Raw genomic sequence first — 20904 nt, 5'->3', positions numbered from 1 at the left:
GAAGCCTGTTGCAGGAGCCCAGCCACTCTGAAGTGTTCTGTTCAGTCGAGGCTGTCCCATAAATGCTAAGCATCTTGAAGGTCATACAAATAAAAAGTAAATGCAAACAGAGGCTACTTCTCCCACACAACAGACTTCCAGCCTGCTCCAGATACAATGGTGAAAACTTGCCCATTTTTACTATTAGTCAGTCTTACTCAGCTGGCATTTGGGGAAGTTATGAGCACCAGTCTGGAGGCTCTATGTGGGTGACCTGGGGTGGGACACAACATATGTCATGCTTCCAGAAATGTGAAGCCCCTTTTAAAGCTGCTCTTAAAGCCTCTCTTAGCTAGAAACTGCTAACAAGATGATGTGCACTGCACTTGGGTGAGGAATGATGTTCTGACAAAACTATCAGTACCTTGCTCACTCCCTGGAGCAGCAGTTTGGGTTTTCACTGGGTAGCAGTCTTCCAGGCAATGAGGTTTATCCCGTTTTTTCCTGAAGAATGTTTATTCATGTAACTATGATGATTAATATTTTTTTTTTAAAAAACAACAACAACAACAACAAAAATACCCCATGAAAAAAACCCCAATGAAAAAACCCCACCCCAAACCCAAAAAACCTCACCAAGATGATGAAGTGGGAGCTCCCCTTCTGTTCTGACTCAGCTGTCTCCTCTTTACATCCAGGGAGGGCAGTGAGTTCTCTCCTGCTGGATCCATGATTTCCTGGCATTGTAACAACTCATTTTTCAGTTTTCTCCCATGGCTAAATGCCTTAATGCAAGTTGAGAGGAAAGGTAAGAACAGGACTGAAATACCATACTTTGTCCCCTAACAAAAACCTCCTCCTTTCCTTTGGCTGCAGCCAGCCTGTGTATTGCTCTGATACTCAGTCAGAGGAGAGGATGGACAAACACCCCACATTCTTGCAGAATGTGAAAGGCTTGACTTACCTACAATGCTGACAGTTGGCCCATGGCCAGCAGTAACTTCTACAGGGAAGTGTAGGGAAGTGAGACTGGAGTTTTTGTGTTTGCTGCTGGGAAAACCTGACAAGTGGGATTCCTTGATACTGTACTGCACCCTCTGGAAGGGTACCTGTAATTTGGCAGTGACCAGAACACCTGCTAGTGCAGGTAGGAAGGTTGTGGTCAGGCCTGAGCTGTTAGTGAGGCAGCACTGGACAATGCATGCTGCCTTGCTTGCTAGGCATGGCACCATCAGCTGCAAAGGAAAGGGGAAGTTTTCTTCCAACTAGGACACACAGTTATTTTGTCTTGGACACTTGGACACAACCTTTCAGACTAGGAATCTAGAAACCACAAAATACTCATGTTTAAAGAATCTGACCAAAGATTCTACATCCATGACTGTTTGTTTTTGCTTTTTACAAAATAAAACTAATTCCTTTCCTGTAATCAACAATAGCAAAAATATAACTTTATTCAGTTTAAGGATATATGCTTTAAATGTTAAGGCAAAGAGCAATTTTAATTGATACAAAACTTATTTCTGTTAGAAAACTTGCCATACAAACGTTTTCTAAAAACCCAGTGATTAATACAACATTTTTGTGACATAATGAAAAAAACCTGAAGTATAACGGGGAAAAAAAAAAGTATGCATATACATCTCACATGTTTATTTAGGCATATTCTACATATTAAAATACAGTAGTTACTTTCTGGATCAGGAATCTCAAATTATAAGATTAATCTGTTAAGTTTTCAGACTGGCAGGATAAAAGGTTTTCTTGCTGTGTTCTAAAAGAGTAGGGGAAAAGCATCACTTTGGGGGTAAAGAGCTAAATAATCACCCAGTTAACAGAGGGAAAGTTTAGGAAAGTAATTACGTTAATTCACTTCAGACCTGATCCTGCAACCTCTAACTATGCAGTGACATTCTTTGCCCAGCAGCAGACCCAAAGCTACACTTTGCAGACTCACTTCCTTACTGAGGTAGGGGTTGCCAAATGGCTGTTGCTGAGGGAAGTGCCATGTGTGCTAATTCTAGAAACCAGAAAGGCAGCACAGCCTGCCCTACATTTGCAGACTCTTATACCTTACATAACTAGGTACAAAATACTTATTTTTATTTCTGATTCTTTTCTTTGGAAGTGCAGTCATGTGCATTCAGGTGGAATAAGTGTGCTGATAATTTTCCTTCAGAAATTCTAACGGTTAGTGATGTGGACACTTTTCTTTTTAGGCAGAAACCATGAGGCACTGAAGCAAGCATTCACTTTTCTTGCACTTGAGGTCACAAATTTATGCAAGTCAAAAATGTTGGGCCTGCCAAAAACATCATGCTACACTCCACCAAATAAAAGGACACTGTTATTCTTACAAGGAAAGGTTTGACAGGACAGGAAATAGGCAGGGTCATAGGAGTTTACTTAATACCAAAACCTATTTAACCATCTTTAAGCCAAAATACAATGATAGTTATTAAAAAAAAATAAAAATCAGAAGGGGAGCAGTGAAGGAAGACAAATACAAGAGCCCTGGATTGTGCTGTTACAGGAGTAGCAACCAATACAGAAACTAAGGAACCTAAATAAAAATTCATATAATTCAGGTTACTATATGTCACCTGCTTTTCCTGGGTTAACACTTGCTAAGTAAGTTTTAGTTCATGTCCTGAGCTTGCAGCAAGAGGCATCTGATTTGGAGAATCTAAAATGGGGTTTACCAAGCTATATACGCTACTTTGATTACAATGCCATCCTGAAGTAGGCTGCATTCCACTTAAAGGAATGGAGGAAGGAGGAGTAAGAAGAGACTGAATAGGAAAGATAGGAAAAATGTTGCTCTTCATTAGAATTTTCCATTTTTGTTGAAACACAGCAGGAGAGCAAAGCCGCAGGCTTCTCTACTGCTCTTGCATGCCAGGAGGGATTAGGCAAACACTGCAACCACCCAAATCTTATTTAAATTATAGTCATTGTTCCCCCTTTAATGATTATACTTTTGCCTGCTTTCACTCAAATATTGCTGCATCTTGCTTTCCGCCAACATAGTCCCAATGGGAGTCATCAACTCTTAATTATAGATGAATATATTTGAAAAATACCTCTGGAAACAGGGGAAAGAAAAGCAAACCCTAAGTGCCATCTAGTGGCTGATCTACTAAAAACATGAAATAGATCAAAATTCTTATTGTGACACAGAGCAATATAACTGTAGCTGAACTGAGAAAGTAGTTTTTAAATTCACAACCACTAAAGACCAGATTAATGCTTTGGGGAACCAAGTAAAGGACTAAAAATCAATAGTATCATAATAATTTTTCTTTTAATATTTTGTTATCTGTGAGTGGAGAGTTCAAATCATAGGAGTATTATCATTATCACCTGTTCCTTCAAGACCCTCATCAAAGCTGGCTTCTGCCTTGCTAAGGAAATACCAGTTGGCATATGTATTTTAGTCCAAATCAGAAAACAGAACCCTTTCAGGTCTCAAAATATAACCCAAACCATGGGGCTGAATCTGGAGCAAGTGTCTGAACTGTAAGAGGTATCATTCTCCTCCAGATTAACCTGGGATTGAAGGTCAGATTTTTCTCTATTTGTAACAAGTCAAATCCATTTCTAAAAGAAAGGAAGCAGGTTGCTAGTAATGTTCTTTTCCTTTCCCTGCAGGAAGAAAGTCATTTTCTGCTTTAGAAATTATTTTTCCATTATAAAAGCTCCGCGTTACGTTTGCACAGAGGATGTTCCATGCAATCATTCTCCAAGCTTTAGGTAATTCCTCCTGGAGATAACATGTCTCTACTCCAGCACTGACAGTCTAAATTTAAATAACTTTGTCTGAACCTGTATTACTTTCAAAAATGGAAATTAGATCAGTTTGCAACAACAAATGGTAAGTATCACCAAAGCTTGAAGTTTTCCTTGTAGGTTGCTGTTCCAAGCAAGATCATCTTACAGTATCTTTCAAAAAGGACTTGCATCAGTGTATCCTCTGCTGTGGTTTTTTTTTGTTGTTCAAGAGGTGAGGATGGAAAAAAGGGGAGCAGCAAGACTTTCTCTAAACTTACTATCAATTTATAGCCCAGCAAGAGCAAACAGCTTTACACAAAAGGTTATAGAACAGAAGAAACTTTGTGTCAAGATCAGCTTTTCCAATTCATTGAAAACTTCATTGGTGTGAGGTGCTTACAATAGGCTTCTGCACAGCAAGCCTGCTTATAAAGGTCTGGGTACACAGATTAAGTAAAGTGTTGTGATAAGGGTATAAGGGTAAAAGAGAAAAGGACTGATAAATATATAATGCACATGGAGGGAAAGACTACCTTAGTCAAAGATTAATGTAGTTATTGTTTCAGCCCTGCCAAATCAATGTAATGCCTGTCTTATGGTTGAAGGAATCTGAATGGTGTCATATTACACTTTATTTACAACTCCTTGGGGAAGGGAGGAGGGATAAAATGTATAAAATGGGCAATATTTTGGGCCTCCTTCAGTGCAAATGGTTAGTCCTAGACAAGGACATGAAACTAATGCCAACAGGATTACTGTGATCTAAGACTACCACAGAGAAGAAAGCTGTGAACATCTTAAGTCTACCAAAGGGCCCACCTTTCCACTGCTAAAGCACTACTTACAGCACAGTATTTCACACCTGTGGCTTTTCAGCTATGAAAATCTAAGAGAATAGGGACAGCTAAAGGAAAAAAAAAGTTTGAGAGCCTCACAGCCTTTTCTAATTGTTTTCTGTAATGTGGCAAAATATTCAGGATTATCTCCTTTTTGTCCCTTCTCTTGTGTGTTCTTGTACCCAAAAACTTTGGAGTCATTTAAGAGATTCCTACATTTAGACACAATCAGGTTCAGGACAGATGCCAAGAGAGGTCTATGTTAACTGGTCAAAATAGAACTGAAAAGACCTATTTGTGAACTGCTCAATAATTCTGAATCTTTCTTCCATACAGTAACTTATTAATGTATTTGTTAATGAATATTTAAATAGCGTACTTAATAGCATTTATTTACTATATAGAAGTTGTTTCCAGATGAGCCTGCTTTTCCATAGAGAGCTGAAAAACTGGTTGTTTGAGGATCAGATAAGGATTAAAGACAGAACTTGATCTTCGAACAGAAACACAAGTATTTTGATGGGGCAGATGATGCAATATTAAATATCTTTGCCTTATTCTGATTTAGAGGTCAGAGTGGGAAGTCCTACTGATACCTGCGTTATCACCAAACGTGTATGAAATAGGCTCTTGGCATGAAATACTGAGCTAGGGGGAAGTCAGCTTTCAGAACATTAATACAAACTGGCATGGGAACAGCCAGCCATTTTAGTTTAGGTCAGTAAAATGAAATAAAATCTTGACTTTCTATTTTTTTATTTTTTAGAGTATAATAAGCACATAAACAATGAGTTCTTATTACTAAGGACCAAACATCTAAAAAAGAAAACATTATCCATCAACTACTCAATCAAATCAATCATGCACATTTCCCCATAATGCAGATGACTTCACTGCCTGTAAAATCGGACAGGAGGACAAATACAGACAAGTCTTAATAAAACTTGGGATTTTGGAGTGCATAAAACATTTCACATCTAATTCAAATTAAAATTTAGGAAGACTGCTACAAAACATATTCAAATATTTTTCAGTTCTTTCCAGTAGAACCAAAGCCACCTTCGCCACGTTCTGTATCATCTAGAGCCTGAAAGACATCAATTATAAGTTGGTTTAGAGTCTTAACTTGCTTTTTGTTTTTATACCACAGATTATCATGTATCATAGAGGAAAGTACATTTACTCATAAAAATAGCTATAATTGAGAAACTAAACCAAAAAATGTGAGACATTTTAGAATACCTTTTGTACAAGTTTATAGAAATCCCACATTGTGAGACAACTGTTTATAGTATCTACTGAAGTGCTTCTCAAGTACCTGTTAACTCTGAAAACTACAAAAAAACCAAACATAAATGATGCAAAGCATCCAAATTTTTATTCAGGTAGCAATGCTACTATGCAATTTTAACACCAAAAGTAGTTTTAAAGCAAAGTACTTACCTATACTGTAAATTTCAGTTTATATACAACTATCTTAAGCTATTAGTTACTAAAAGTAGCAGAAATATTTTCTTTAGGCAACTTACTTGAACTTCTTCTAGCTCAGGATAGCAAATGCGCTCACAGATGAGCTGGGCAATCCTATCTCCTTTTTTAACTGCAAGGAAGTTAAAGTATTATTAGTTCCTTTAAAAAAAAAGTGAACAATCAATACCAAGTTTAGACAATCCCCTTTCAAGAGTATCAGAATGTCCTGTGTGAACACTTGAAACTTACTTAAGCAGATGTTAATAGTTCCAGAAAAATACAGAGTAAATTAAACTTGTGCCTAGTCCTTTTAAGGTGGAGTTTCAGCAGCAGTACCAGCTCAAGGCATCCCCCTCATTCTTGCTGCCACACTCTGGTATCTAAAGTGTCATTATGCATAAATACTTCAGACCTGGAGAGACAGCTGTATGTACAATGTGGCTCCTTTTGTGAACTAGACCCAGGAACTGATTTCTCTGGGGTAAAAACTCAAATTGATAGAAGGAAAGCAAAATTTCTGATTGTTACCCAATCTGGTTCACAGAAGTTCCCTAAGAAGCTTGTGCTGTGAAGTTTCAGAAAAGGCTGCAAAAACACTGGCAATATTGTAAATGGGCCCTCAGGCTTAAAACTGTTTGCAGGCAGACAGCATGAGTAAGGGAACAGTATCTTTATTACTTGTTTCCCAGGATCCTGGAGAAGCTTTTATCTCAGATACTGCTCATCTAGATCTTTTTTTTTTTTTTCCCCAGAGAAAGAAACTTAATACAAAGTTAAGCTTCAGAACAGCTCATGAATCTTAAGCTTAGCTAAGTAGGGTTTTTTGTGGTTTTGCAGTGGTGGTGTTTTTTGGGTTGGGTTTTTTTGTTTGGTTATTCTGGTTTTTTTGCATGCTGCCTAACTTGCTAGGAGTGAAATTTTTTTGTGTTTCTTTGAGGACACCTCTGAGTTTTGGTTAACTGTAGGAACAAAAATATTTCCAGCTAATTCTAACTCTTCATAGACTTATAAAGTAAAACTAGCTTCTCATTTCCGGTCAGGTGGCTGCCAAGCTTAATAGTTACCTTGAAAAGTCTCCTTGCCAAAGTTGAAGAGTACCACGCCAACATTTCCCCTGTAATCCTCATCAATAACACCAGCTGCAGTAAGAAAGAATGAAGAGGGATATCCACTTAATAAATGTTGTCAGTAGGTAAGTTTAGATTAGTAGATGACTGCCATATCTCTCATTGACATCCAACACCATCACCTATCAAGAAGTGTTTTACAACTATGCTATTAATTTTACTGGTGATGTATGTATTGTATATGCTAGAGAGCATCACGGGGTGTAGAGAATCCCTGATTCCCATCTTAGTGCTCTTTTGTATGTTACCAACAACATTTAAAAAACCTTAATGTAAAAGATATGCAAAAAATCAGCTCTTGTTTAAGACAAAGCCTGAATGAAGCTGGTGCAGATGCTGCCTTTTAACCTCTGGTATCAGAACTGCAGCACAGCTGCATCCAGACAATAAAGCAGGCGTACAGCAGTTATGCAGCAGCTCTAAATTATACTGGGAAATGCTTTGCTTTCTGGCTGGCTTGGCATCAGAAAGAGAAGGATGCCTCACCTCTAGAGCCAAGCCTAAACCAAAAAATAACTGCTATGCCAGACACTGCCTATAGAAGTACACTATGTTTATGATTTTTAAAAATCAGTAGTATTTTAATAATTCAGCAGTTTTTAAAATAATTAGGATGCACTGGCTCTCTGAGGGATAACTCAGTTATCTCCTTTTGCCAGACTACCAATGAAGCCACCATTACTTCTTTATACAGATGTGAAATTAAGGAAATTCTGTATCAAGATTTACAAAGTCTTAGTAAAAAGAATAAAAATCTTACCACCAACATCTATGAAGTGCTTTGCAGCTAAACCAGAACGTGGTGCTAGAAAACAAGAATTTTTTGTAAGTAAATCTTATTTCTTTTGAAACTCTTAGACAACATGAATAGCTTAGTGCATTTGCAGAGTAGTGGAAAGACCTTTTTCCAGTCTCTCTAAAATAAACATGAATTTACAGGAAGGGCTGTGTTAATGTATATATTAAAGCAAGAGCTGCTACAGGCTACAACAAAATCACAATCTTTAAGTGATATAAGCATACTGTATTTTCTTAACCACTATTAGCAGAGTAGGTTTCTCCAAGGAAGGTGACTGGAGCAGACACTGACTAATCTTGGTTTATTTTAAGCAGCTACCACTGGTTTGGAATAATCTCAAGAGACTACTAGGTCAATCAATTCAAATTATGATGGGAAAACACTATCTGGCAAGCAATTTACTAAGAAATAGCATAGACAGATATATTAAATGATGTGCAGGATTTTGTTTTGGTGTTTTTACTTACCTTAGCCTAATTTGATGAGGTGCTAAGATGTTACTCTCTTCAGAATTTTCCCTGGGAGAAATGCACATGCATTCTCCTTTTAGATAAAAGGACATGGCAAACTCTGATCACACCCTTCTGCTGGAGTGGCTGTTGCTTTTTTTACTTTAAGAATTTATCCATAATTAAGAAAAAAAATTGTCCAAAACATAAAATATCTTGTACAGGTATTCTCAAGTATTCTGTCACCAAAAAAAACAGTCAAATTCTACTACACTAGTGCTCCAGGGTTAATTTTTAAACATCCAAGGGTGTATTTTCTGTATGTCCATTACCTGTTGGTCTTTGTGATTCTGAAACTGCAGAGAAATAATGAACTATTGCATAGCCTTTAAAGTTGTGTGTAAATCACCTTTTTGTCATTTGACATTCACCAAACCTCAAACATACCTGAAAAAGCTTAACAACCACATGACATCTTTTCTTGTGCAGATGGATTCTGAAAGGTTTAGCCAGAATCTACATGTAAAGATGACATCAGACCTGCTCTATAATGTCTCTGTAGCCTTTTTACTGCCTGTTTACTTACCCACTCGGCCATAGCATCCAGCAGGAAGTGCAATTTGAATGTCTGTTTTCACTACAGCCTTTTCCATGGGTGGTATCACGCAGTCATAGGCACTACATGAAAGAAAGAAATTCTAGTTTATACAGAATATTTTGAAAACTTTCTTCTCTGTAACTTAAAGGTGCAGGACGGAGCCTGTTCCACTTGTTTAAGGCATCTCAGCCTTGATCAAGACTGATTTTCAAACACTGAGAAGCAGTGAAAGGTGTTTTTATGAAACTGACTTTTTCTAAGCGTACAGTGCACCCCAGTGGGACAAGAACAAAACCAAACCTGGAAAGGAATACAAAGGAAAAGCGTCAGGCGTGGTGAAGCAGAGCTTCAGGCAGGCACGGGCTATTTATAAGTGACACTGGAAAGGGGACGGTAGTTAAGATTGTAACGGAGTTCAGCTACAGCTAGTGAGGATTGCTGACGACGCAAGGACCGCGAGCCCAGCTGCACCTGTTCGGAACGCAGTGAGAACCTCTGAGCCTCACCTGTAGAGATCGTAGCCCGCAGCCCGAGCAGAGCCCCTGGAGGGGGCGAAGGCGTTCTGGGACAGCTTCGTGAAGCGCAGCCGTGCGGGGCGCTCCTCGGGCACCGAGCCCTTCTGCCTCTTGCCGGGGGACGGCTGCGGGGCTGCCTCGGAGACGGGCATGGCTGTGCGGGGAGGCAGGCGAGAGACCCGCGGTCAGGGCAGGAGAGAGGAGCCCGCCAAAACCCGGCGCGGCCCATTGAGGGCGGAACCGGGGGGAATCCCGCCAGCCCAGCCCCGGCCGCTCTCTGCGCCTGCACCCTCGGCACCCCTCTGCGGTGAGAATGGCCTCGCCCGGCTCCTCCTGGGCGCCCACCTCCCCCGGCCCTCACCGAGAGGCTCCCGGCGGGGCCGCTCCCCGCCCCCGGGGCCGGGCTCGCTGGTCGCGGCGGCTTCTGGTCCCTCCTTGTGGCGGCTGGACGCCCTCCGAGGGGCAGGGCCGGCGGCGAAGCAAGGCCGCGGTGCGGCGGGGCAGGCTGCGGTGCCCCCCGCCGCCCCCTGCCCGCGCCACGGGGGCTGCAGGAGCCGCCTGAGCTGCGGGGCCCGCATGGCGCGGCCGTGCGGGGCAGGAAGGGAAGGGCGCTGCCGCCAGCCCGCCCGGGCTCCCTGCCGCCGCCCGGCAGTCACGGGCTCCTGGGGCCGGCGGCCTCTCTTCCCGCCCCCCTACCTGCCATGCAGCCCCCGCAGCCCGCACGGCCCCGCAGGCCCCGCGGGACACGGCGCTGGCTGAGCCGCGGGGCGGCGGCCGGACCCCGCGGGGCGCGCGGCGTTGCCGGGGGACGCGATTGCGGGTGCGCGGCGGGCGGGGCGCGGGGGCGGCCGGTCGGGGCGCGGGGCCCGCCCCGCTGCAGGCGCCGGGCGGGCGCGGCCCTGGGTGCGTGTGGCGGGGCGGCCCGCCCGCCCGGCGCCCGCCCGGAGACGCCTGCGGCCTCCCCCGGGAGGTGCCAGGCAGTGGCAGAAGCGGCTGCCTCAGGACGGGAGAACGGCTGCCTGCCCTGTGTGTCGAGGCTGAAGATTGGAAAACGTGTGAATTCCTCCCGCCGTGTTCCGTCTCAGGCAGCGCAGAATACTCTCATTATTTCAGCATCTTCCCTTGCGATACTCACGGCCCGGTGCTGCCGTCCCAGCGGGGACAGGCTGCTCGGGGCTCCCGCAGGGCTCTGTGCTGCGGGGTGACCAGTACCCACTGGAAAACTTGTGCTTACCCCTCTGGCAACAAAACAGCAACCCTAACGCTTAAAGCCTTAGGGACAAATACACCTTGGTCCTGGGAATGTCCTGTTCGCTCTCTAGTCACTTGGTCAACATTCCTGCCTTCTTGATGACTGGTTCGTGCTCCTCTCTGTTGGGCATCTCCTCCTGAGTTTGAAAAATAATAGTGAGATAAACTGAAATTACCTGCCTTTTACCTAGATTGAGAGTAGGAGTGGAAACTGCTTTGTTGTGCACAGGAAGAAGCATACAGCTTCTTTCAGGGATAATAATCCATAAAATTCTCCCCACTGAAGCTTTGGTCTTAGAAAGAGCATTTTTATTATAAGAGAGTTGTGGCTTTAAAAGAGATATTCCCCACCCTATTCTCACTTAGAACAGCTGTCTCTCTCACAGTGATTAAGGTTTGTAATTTAAAAGGCCGCTGGGAGGGTTTTTGTTTATAATTAAGCTCTGTTTTTTGATCGTGTGTTTTGCTGTACAGTGTGGGGGGCTATGGAGTTTTGCCAGTGCTTTTTACTCTCTTCCAGAACGACCTTAGTGCTTTATTTTGTTTGAAACTGAATTTCCTCTGATGAAATTCCAGCAATGGCGTGACTCTGGGTTATTGCATTTGTTATGTGTGGAGAATGTGAGCTAAAATTTGTTGTACTTGTTGCACTGACACAGCTACGTTTTCCATTTTTCCTAGCAGGATCAAGGCCAGTGCAAGGTGTTCCCTCAGCAGAGCTGGCCACGCAGCCTTGATGGGCCACACACCTGCCAAGGGGCCACGCCAACCAGGTACCAGAACGAATAGATGTTCAAGCAGTGTGTGCTGAACTGCACTGTTATCAACCCTTGATTTTCCTCACCTGTAACTTGAGGACTGAGTCACTCCTTTGACAAACAGCTGCAGATTTATTGCCTATTGCCACTTTGACAAAAGGTGCAATCGGGTTGCAGGGGAGAGAGAGCAGGATCTTGGAGTGATCCTCAGTCACTTCACTGAAGTTCTTTCACAGTCAAACAACCTGATGCAGCAGCTTGAGGGAGACTACTGAAGCTCCAGCTGAAGAGGCTGAGGGTTATACAGTCCCCTTCTTCCAGCTTTGCTGATAAATCGGGAACCTCTGCTAGAGGGGACGTGGCAAATAGGTATGAGGAGTTAAGTAACTCATTAAACTCTATAGCTGTTTGCCCTGTATCTACATCTTTAGTGCTAATTCTTGTTACCTGCTGCCATGTCTGTTACTTGTAGACTACTAATCAATTGCTGAAGCTGCTTCTGCCTTAAAGATCTTGAAGTATCACCTGGAATTGTAGAAAAAAGATGAAAAGATAAGGAATGTCTGAGAAATTATAATTTCTGAGAATGGAGGGCAGTCATTGTTTTGCAGTAATTGTGTCATATTTTGTCTAGGTAGGAAGGCTTTTGATAGGACTTTTCAAAGATGCAATGAAAGTTGCAGAGGTTTAAGACAGGTGAAATTTACCATGGAAGTGTCTGGAGCCTTGCACTTTGTGTCTATGGTGATTGACTGGAGAATTTCTTTGGGTGTGAAGTATGATAGTAGCATCATCTTTGCACAAAGTGGCTTGAGCAGTTGCATCTCTTTATCCTCAGAATGTGAGGCCTTTTTGGATAGGTAGCTTTTCTGCTTGCACTATTGAGTTGTCAATTTAAAAATAATAAACAAAACAACAAAACCAAAACAAATCTCTGATGGGGACTGAAAAAGTGAAAGGCATGCTGGAAGACTGCTGTTCTGAAGCATTAAGTGTGGATGCCTGTACCATTATGGAACACCATGCCCTGGGGGTCAAGGTGGGCAACTTGCCAGTGGTTGTAAAAAAGTTTAAAGAGAGTGAATTCTGTGAGTTATGATGAAATGCCTTATTTGATACCTGCTTGAGCTCCTCTAACATTCAGAGGGAAAGGTAAGATTCACTGATGAGAGGCGCAGTAGTGGATCATTTTAGCAGGCCCTTAGGCACAAGCTTAGCTGTGCAGGATGTATAGACTTCTTCAGAAGACTCAAAATATTCTTTGTTCTTGCTTCAAAGCAACAGTATTTCACACTTTCATGTAACTGGTCACCTTATCTCTCCTTGTTTTTGTTATGGCTGATCAGATCAACCCTAGATTATATAAACCTGCAGAGTTCATATGCTTAAAATGTGCTAGACAGCTTTAGAGTTATGTTTTTTCTAGAGATGTCAAACTTCTAATTATAATTCTGTTATTAATATAGTGATTGACATTCAGCTGTTGTTATGTGCATAATGTATATAAAAGTGGAAGTGTCTTGCAGAGTGCAAAAGGAGGCAGGTGGACTTAACAGTTTTCCAACCAAAGTTAAATATAAGAATTAATAATTGGTATGCTCTTCACTTTGCTCATGTACACACTTCAGAAATCACGGTGACTGCTGTGGTGAAATTACTTATGATTTGTGGAAATAACACTCTACTTTCAGGTAGTTAAGTACTGCTGCGCCTAGAGTTTGTGCTTTTTATTATAAATCAAATATTGTGTGAATACATCTTCTAATTAATCAGTCCAGTCTAAGCAAGGAGTTCTACAGTGATGTGTCTGTCAGTTCTTAATTTTTGGTGGCTGTTCATCAGAAACTTACCTCTTGGGAGTTATTGTTGGAAAGCCCACAATGATGCATTAGTGAGAGAAAAGTATTAATTGTATTGACAGTGCTGTTGCTGGTTCATATTGTGCTCCTTTTCTTTTTAGATCTGCTTATGTCCCTCAAATCAGTCTGGGTCAATGTCCCCTTTAGAGTGAGAATTACAGTACTTGGGAATATTTAGGAAACAATCCACTCATGTAATTTAAGGGCTTAATGTAGGCGTGTAATTCCCCCAAGTCCTTCCATAGGTTGTGATAGGAAGCACAAATAAAGCTCATCTTCTTTCCATGACCGTCTGAGAACCACATGCAGATTACACCTGTATGGTATCTGAAGTGAGGTGGAAAGGGTAGCATACTTTGCAACTCTACAAAGTTGGAAGGACCTGACAGCATCTAACAAGCTCTCTTATCACTGCTGACATCACTAGGAAGTATGAGAATAATCTTCCCTTGTTTGCAGGTGCAGCATGTGAGGTTTTGGTTTACTTGGAGCTGTGCAGGAAGCCTAGGGTATCTTGGAAACTTGGGTATGTGTGTCATGCAATTAAACTTCAAAATGATCCTTCAACCTGGTTACAAATGTGTAAGAAGGAGTGGAGGGAGAACATTATGGGAAAATACCAGTATTTCAGAGCCTGCCTTTAATAGATGGAGAAAATACAATATGGATTATTGGGCTACATTACCATGTTGTGCTGAATTGCTGATGTTGAACTGGGAAAAATATGTATAGAAAATATTTGTCATTTTTTGAGATGGAATGCTAGATCCTCTGCAAGTTAAATTCTAGTAACTGAAGCAAAGTAGATGCTGAGGCCTACTTTAAAATAAACATTTTGTGAAATTAAAGGTTCCTTGTCTTTCCTGGGTCTTAAATTTCAGTTGACCTCTGCAAAGGAGTTGCAGAACTGCAATAATTAATTTAGCTGAATTCCTTAATGTTTTTTAATCTAAATAATGCTTACACATAGGATATAGCTTTCCCCATTAAAAAGAGAAGCTGCTTTTATTGACAGCTGAAATGATAAAGTACTATAATGTTGCAGAATAGAAAACAGAAAAATTGCACAACTTAATGGATTTCCTTTATTTTAAGTTATTGTATAATGAATATTATTTAGAAAGTCTAAAAATAAGATAAATGTTTTATATAAATCAAAAACTAAGGCATTCAATCAGCTAATGGAGTTTTTGTTTTCTAATCACAGAAATCACTGTACATATTATCCCAAAGTATGTCGGATTGTATTAACCCTAACATTCACAGCAAGAATTGTCAGAATATTTAGTATTTCATTAGTTTCTTTGTGACATTTACTTAGCACATTTAATTATTGCAATCATACATTCTGTTTTATGTCAGAGCTTGAAAAATACATTATCAAGTCTTGTCATGTGGAGTTGATATCCTTATATAAGTAACCTTTTTGTTTGTCAGTTAATTAGAAGCATTTGAATTAATATAAATTAGGAGAACTATTTAGGTAAAAGCAACTGCTGTGTAGGCATAGGTCTTAATTTGGCAATATTATAATTGCACATCATCAGAGGTATTTTACTTGCATTACATCAGTTTATAACTTTGACCTGGTGGATACCAAACAGGTTTTTTCTCTCTCCCAAGTTAATGCATTTGATTATAATCCTCCTGTGTTGTATCTATTGGCAACTACGACAGTGCAGTTAGAAGTATTTGTTTATAAATGTCATGCTTTTTGTATTATAGCAGTTGATTTTGGCTTTCTAGGATAAATATCAAAAGCATTTTCAATACCTCATAAAATTAGTGGAATTTCTTCCTTGTGTGTTCAAAATATTCACTTTCTCATGTGACCTAGGTAGGTTTCCCTTCTTTTGGATGTACTGGAGTATAACATCGGTAGGGGCTACTTATATTTCTCTTGTCTAATTCTTCACTGTATTTTTGGATTTTTAAGATTTTTTTCTGTCAATTAATTAAGTTTTAGATTTGTATTACTTACGTGTGTCTTCAATAAATCACTGCCATTAAAAATGTTGAAATCAAGTAAGGGATATTCTAGGCACAGATGTTTTTTTCTAAGAATAGAAAGTCAGTACATTTTTATGGTTGCCCCTGACCATTAAGGTTGGAGGAAGGTTCTTGGAGAGAATTTCTAGCCAAGCCATATACAGGTAATCAGACACTACTCCTTTCCTTGCCACCGGGAGGCTCCTGTTTAGACAGAGAGAAAAATAAAATTAACATGATGAAGACAGGGATAGCCCTGATAAGATGCATCTCACTAACTATTAAGTAGAAAACATTGACTATTCATTTACAACTCTGAATGTTCTTAATTAGACTACATGATTGTTTTAATCTTACAAAGCTACTGTTAGGCCTTAATCTTGTGAACTCTTGCTCACCTGGTTAGTGCCGTTAACATGGCTAGTTGTACTGGACACAGACTGCCTGTGATTGTAACCTTAAACTGGTAAAGAAGCATTTTCAGGGTCATAAAACCCACACATATGATTTTTTAAAGGATAAAAATACAGTACATGCACAATTTCACAGTCCATCAGTTTATTTTCTGATCTGGAAATACTGTGAGATGGGAGTTTTAAAGTATGGGTCAATTTATGGTAAACATTCCCTGATCACCCCCTTTTCAGAGACTGAATGAATAGAGCTAAAGGAGTTTATCTGGGCATCACAAATACTAACTAGTTTATTGGAGCTGTGTATAAAAAGTGTTTCTCTAACTGAAAACTGATTCTGAAAATTGCTTTTTAAACAAATAATTTTATCGGTGGCACCTTTTCTTTATGCAGTTGCATCATCCTTAATCAGTTTTACCTACTTCCAAGTAGGTCATGGCCAACAACTCCATTTATTATGTGCAAACCAAAACAATGCTTTCTTTAACTTTGTATTGTTAATTAATTGGGGGAAAAGAAAGGAAAATGTGTGTTTTCTGCAGTTGAGTAAGCAGGTGTAACACTTAAGATGTAGATCTGGATGTAAAGATTACATTTTTGACACTTGTTCATGTGTAGAGCTTTGTTTTAAGCTCTACAAGAAGAAATAATGAAGAAATACTAGGAAAGATTCATGTTCAGTGTCATCCCAGAGAACCATTAGTCCAGATGCAAGTCCTTCAAAAGGTACGTAAAAGATTATTTTTGCCCTCAGCAAACTAACACAAGTGTTTCTCTTGTACTAGTTCGGAATCCCTTTACATGTTAGATTATTCTCCAAGTTAGAACCAAAGTCTTGCAACTCACAGGACAATGAGGTTAGCTGCCCTCGAGTGCTCCTGAAGGAGTTCATTCAGACGGACTTGGCGGTAACTCTGATTGAAATCAAACAAAACAGGGGAAAAGAAAAAAACCATCAGTTACGTCAGTGATCCTCATTTCTGGTGCCTTATGGACTTTTACCTGTTGCCAGCAGGTTTTCTGCTGTTGCTTTGGTGGCATTGAAATCCAGGTCTGCTTGGTGGTCCAGAGTGGTAGAGATGCCAAGATATGAAGCTAAACCATGTTTCTTGATTAGTGTAGTTATGTGGGGGCCAGAGTTGTTCACCACTCAGTAAGGTTTCCTGAGGATGGGGATTATTTTTGTACTGAGATGGTACCAGAGCTGGCTCAGGCATAGTTTTTGAGTATTTCTTTGGCTATGAAGTATAGGAGCTGTGCAGAGAATTTTGTGCTATTGTTTGGTGAAAATTAATATGTTAATTAATCTGTTTTGTAAGTGTACAGCTGCCATGCTGGTAGGGCTGAACATCAGGGTGTAAATGAGCACCTTGCCAGAAATTCACCTCTGAAACTAAAGACCAAGAGTCTGGAGTGAGACCGAGCTGCTTTATGCATTGTGCATTTGCATGGGCTTGTACAAATTGCATGGATGGCTGTTACTGGGGAGTCAGCCAGGATTACTTCATGGTCAGGCTCGGGCCTTCAAAATTTTTATAACTTAAGACAAGTCATAGGGAGCAAGAGAACAGGACAGGTTTGTGTACAGGGAGCTTGCAGCATGGGAAGTAGATGTATTTTAACTGATCTGTTAAATTATTCTCTCTTTCCCTGGAGAAGGTAAAAAGCTGGCTTTTCTCCATTCAGACCTTAAATTTTACTTCTCTACAGAACTTTTGCTGTTTTTTATACATGTTATATAGGTAGGAATCCTAATAATTTAGCTGGTTGCTCTTAGGAGAGTCGTCTCAAAACATAACCCTTTATCTGTGCTGCCAGTTTTTTCTCTCTTGGATTTTAAATGTGATCTAATGTCCTCCATAAAATTCCCAGAACTGCCTTACTTCTGAAGATAAGGGGCATGTCTTTCCAGGTGTCTGTGCCAAAGTTTTGTTGCTGTTCCTATTTTATAGAGAGATTTGGCATTTTTGTGTTGCAGGTTGCTTTAAACCTATGGGTTTTTTCCCTTGTTCCTTAGTGACCTAGATAAGACCAAGCTTAATCATGTTGTTGTTTTTTTTCCCTGTTGTATCCTCACTGTTTCTGCACACCAAGTGTGTATATCTGGAATTATATTCCTGTTTGCTTGTTTGTTTGGGGTTTTTTTTAATACAGAAATGTTCTAAGGGCTCAGATTGCCAAGTGTTGTTGATTTATGCTAAGAGTACTTCAAAAGTTTTGTGCCCAGAGCTGACTGCCATAACTTTATGCTGTTTATCAAGTCTCTGGAAAGGGTAATACAGTGAGCAGTCAGTCTGCTTCCCAGCTGCTGCAGTTGGTAGTGTACAGTGTTCTCTTAAATCACCATTGATTTCAGCTTATGTTAATATGTCAGGCTGTGATGTCCAGCAGCTCTGAGCTCAGACTCACAATCCTTGCAGTGCTGAGGAAGTTACCAGCACCATAAAGTGGAGATAACTAAACTCTCAGTGCTTTCAGGTTAGTCCAACAGGAGCCATAAATAAAATTGCTAGATGAATTTTCTGACAGTTACAGCAGAACTTGACTCTTACAGGTGGAGGAGTCTGCAGTATCCTTTTGGCACTGGCCTGATGAAGCCTGGCAGCTCATTGTTAAAAAGGTGTGTTCCAACAAATAAAGAGCAGCTTGGGCTCTAATTCACCCAGTAAATCAGCCAACATCAGCCTTTGAGAGCCTCTGAGCTGCTGGAGAGCTCCTGCATTCTAGCTAGGTTTAGTCTTCACTCTGCTAGTGAAGTAAGAATCCATGTTAAATCTTGTCTTTGGAAAAATTCCTAGAGCCAGTTGTAGTGTCTGGATTCAGTTATAAATTTCTCAAAGAGGTGAATGTTTGGAACTGCACTCTTAAAGAGGTTCAAGCTCCAAAACAGTGGAGCCATTTAATAAACCTCTCCGCAGAGCTTTCTAGCTCAGGCTCAGCACAGTACTGTGTGGCTTCTGGTTCAGAGGTGGTTTTCATATGGCTGGCTCTGATGTGGGCAGAGCTGCTCATCAGCCTGAAAAATGCTCTGTAAACATGCCAAGGTCTTACAAAGTGCTGAATAATGCAACCATAACACTTGTCTGCAGTGGTTGCAATATAAATCCAATTAGTAAATATCAAATACAGGTTTGCACATGCTGTGTTTCTATTTCTTTATCTGGTGTTTCACATTTTCTTACTAATCGCTTGAAACATCTGGAGTGTAAGAAATGGTACAGACGAGAAAGGGTAGGTAAGGTTTTACCTTCTCCTTGAATGCTTCCAGCTCTGCATCTGTAATTTTCCATGGAGTCTCTCGCTTTAATTTCTCAGCAGTTGTTATATCTTTGCAGCTTTCATGGAGCCGATATGGTTCAATCATCTCTTCAAAGAATTTCCAGCTGAAACAGGAATTACAGGGAAGCCTTGCTGCAGAGTATGAACTCTCTAACTTACTTCACAGACACTGTATGGCAGGCCCCACTGACTATCATTGTAGCTAAAAAACATTCAAAATCTGTGTTCTTTGCTGTGTTGTGCCTCAAGTTATATCTGTGCCACTTCAATAAGTTTGGGTTATTTGAGGATAGTTAAAGGTTGTTTGAGGATAATTAAACACTGCATTTGGCTTCTTATAGTTGCAGGGATTAACCTGAGATTGCACTTGAACTTAGAGGAGAGGCTGTAAGTGGAGAGGAGGAGCCCTTTGACTATGAAATAGCTCTACACCTATCAAGAGGGGAGGGAAGAACAGGGTGGAAGAGAGCATAGCAAGGTGAGATAATTTTCAGAGGATGTTTAAGACCAGGAGTAATCCTGTGAATTGAGTTAGGGTTCAGTTATACTCTGAGCAACCTGCTATACACTTTTGTATACATAAAGCAGAAGAAATAGGTGATTTCTATAGATACATGTTTTAGAAAGCATGGACTTCAGGTTATTTTTCTAACAAATACAGCTGGAGGTGGAGCTTCTTGAGCACTGTTTCCCAACTGCCTAATCTTTGCCTAAGAGCATTAATTCTATAGATGAGTTAGTTTCTAAAAAAACATTGAACCTTCATTATGTTTGAGTAATAGGGAAGTATTACAATATTGAGATAGGAGAAGTGTGCTTATGTTTGTCCAGAAAAACATTAAGTTTATGAATTCATGGTAAAACCCAGAAGGCTGAGTTGGCAGAGATGGTGAGCTACAAGAGAACTGTGGCTGACTGAATAATATGATGAAGGGAAGTCTGTTGCAACCTAAACAGATAGGAAAAGTCACCATAAAATGCCTGTTAAAATTAGTGGCTGATAAGTATGGTTTCTAATTAGACTTCATTAAAATTAAGCCTTACTACAACATTAAGAAAAAGGCTGCCTATAGTTTTTACCCTTTGAGTTTTTTAAAAGGTTATTTTCTTTTTCCTGCTCTAGGTACTTAGAAAATGATTGCAATAAAGTGACTGTTATTCTTTGTGGTGTGTTTGGGTTTTTTTAATGCTCAACATAAAAGGAACAAGCTCCTGATAAATGCTAGCTGCTAAATAATGGATTTTCATAATGTTTCTTACCTCTCTTTGTTGGGCTTTATATTGATATCACAAATGATATTAATATCGGCAAATTTTATTCTGAATTTGCTTAGAAGTGAAGCCATCCTGAAAACAAAGGAGAGAACATTTTATCACTATATTTCTGAGTGCCTTGCATCAAAGAGCACTCTTAAATGAGTTAAGATATCAAACATAGTTGTCTCATTATCTTTAACTATTTGACAAATTACTTTAAATGCTTTAGTGTTTCAGTTTCCAGTCACAGAACTGGATAGATGTGGTTGCTTTAGTGTAATTCATTAAACTCATGATCAATGAAAATCATAAAAAATTGAAACGAGTAGCAGAGGGAAGGGTGTTTATAGAAAGAAGTGGTACTTCAAGTATTTGCAAAGGCTTGAATTATAAAGCAAAAATACTAAAAATACAGTAGGACAGAATTATCCAATACTTAGAGAAGGCTTCTGTTCTTTTATTATAAGAATTCTATGCATGGAGTATGTACGACACTGATAGTCTCTGTGTTGGTGAAAATTTGGTCCAGAAGGTTGATGTGCAATACTTAAAGA

General features: G+C 40.2%; 2 protein-coding genes and 1 long non-coding RNA gene across 11 annotated transcripts in view; 1 reads left to right on the top strand and 2 right to left on the bottom strand.

Moving 5' to 3' along the window:
- Positions 1–5325: 5325 nt before the first annotated feature.
- Positions 5326–10363, bottom strand: DUT (deoxyuridine triphosphatase). Of its 2 annotated transcripts, none has more exons than XM_051628574.1 (7): positions 10241–10363; positions 9536–9698; positions 9018–9109; positions 7944–7988; positions 7121–7195; positions 6116–6186; positions 5326–5673 (listed from the first exon to the last, which is right to left on the bottom strand). In XM_051628574.1, the coding sequence occupies exons 1-7, from the start codon at positions 10245–10247 to the stop codon at positions 5617–5619; spliced, it is 510 nt and encodes a 169-aa protein (XP_051484534.1). In that variant the 5' UTR covers positions 10248–10363; the 3' UTR covers positions 5326–5616. The 2 variants fall into 2 exon arrangements, with proteins under 2 accessions (XP_051484534.1, XP_051484533.1); XM_051628573.1 differs by lacking the exon at positions 10241–10363 and adding an exon at positions 9906–10220.
- A 121-nt stretch (positions 10364–10484) lies between these two features.
- LOC127388704 (uncharacterized) overlaps positions 10485–20904 on the top strand; it is a 54370-nt gene continuing 43950 nt past the window's right edge. For 5 of the 7 annotated variants that reach the window (XR_007890438.1, XR_007890440.1, XR_007890434.1 and 2 more), the window contains exon 1: positions 10485–11568. This is a non-coding gene — a long non-coding RNA (uncharacterized LOC127388704). The remainder of the gene's footprint in view (positions 11569–20904) is intronic. The other 2 variants (XR_007890439.1, XR_007890437.1) reach the window with 2 other exon arrangements.
- The window catches only part of SLC12A1 (solute carrier family 12 member 1), a 43653-nt gene continuing 38218 nt past the window's right edge, over positions 15470–20904 (bottom strand). For both annotated transcript variants that reach the window (XM_051628474.1, XM_051628475.1), the window contains exons 23-26: positions 20354–20440; positions 19062–19197; positions 16661–16728; positions 15470–15605 (exon numbers count right to left, since the gene is read on the bottom strand). In XM_051628474.1, coding sequence (XP_051484434.1) covers positions 15470–15605; positions 16661–16728; positions 19062–19197; positions 20354–20440 — 427 coding nt within the window. The remainder of the gene's footprint in view (positions 15606–16660; positions 16729–19061; positions 19198–20353; positions 20441–20904) is intronic.

The sequence above is a fragment of the Apus apus genome, chromosome 10 (assembly GCF_020740795.1).
Source record: "Apus apus isolate bApuApu2 chromosome 10, bApuApu2.pri.cur, whole genome shotgun sequence".
Lineage (NCBI taxonomy): Eukaryota > Metazoa > Chordata > Aves > Apodiformes > Apodidae > Apus > Apus apus.
Note: the sequence above shows the minus strand (reverse complement) of the source record. Positions and strands in the feature narration are given on the sequence as shown.

What these genes read in the sequence shown, in the direction of transcription:
- DUT (XM_051628573.1), bottom strand. Translation starts at nt 10,122, where the DNA reads ATGCGGGCCCCGCAGCTCAGGCGGCTCCTGCAGCCCCCGTGGCGCGGG. An exon ending in GCCCCGCCGGGAGCCTCTCG is followed by an intron (nt 9,699 to 9,905) that starts GTGAGGGCCGGG and finishes CTCCCCGCACAG; the next exon opens with CCATGCCCGTCTCCGAGGCA. An exon ending in TGGCAAGGAGACTTTTCAAG is followed by an intron (nt 6,187 to 7,120) that starts GTAACTATTAAG and finishes ACTTCCTTGCAG; the next exon opens with TTAAAAAAGGAGATAGGATT.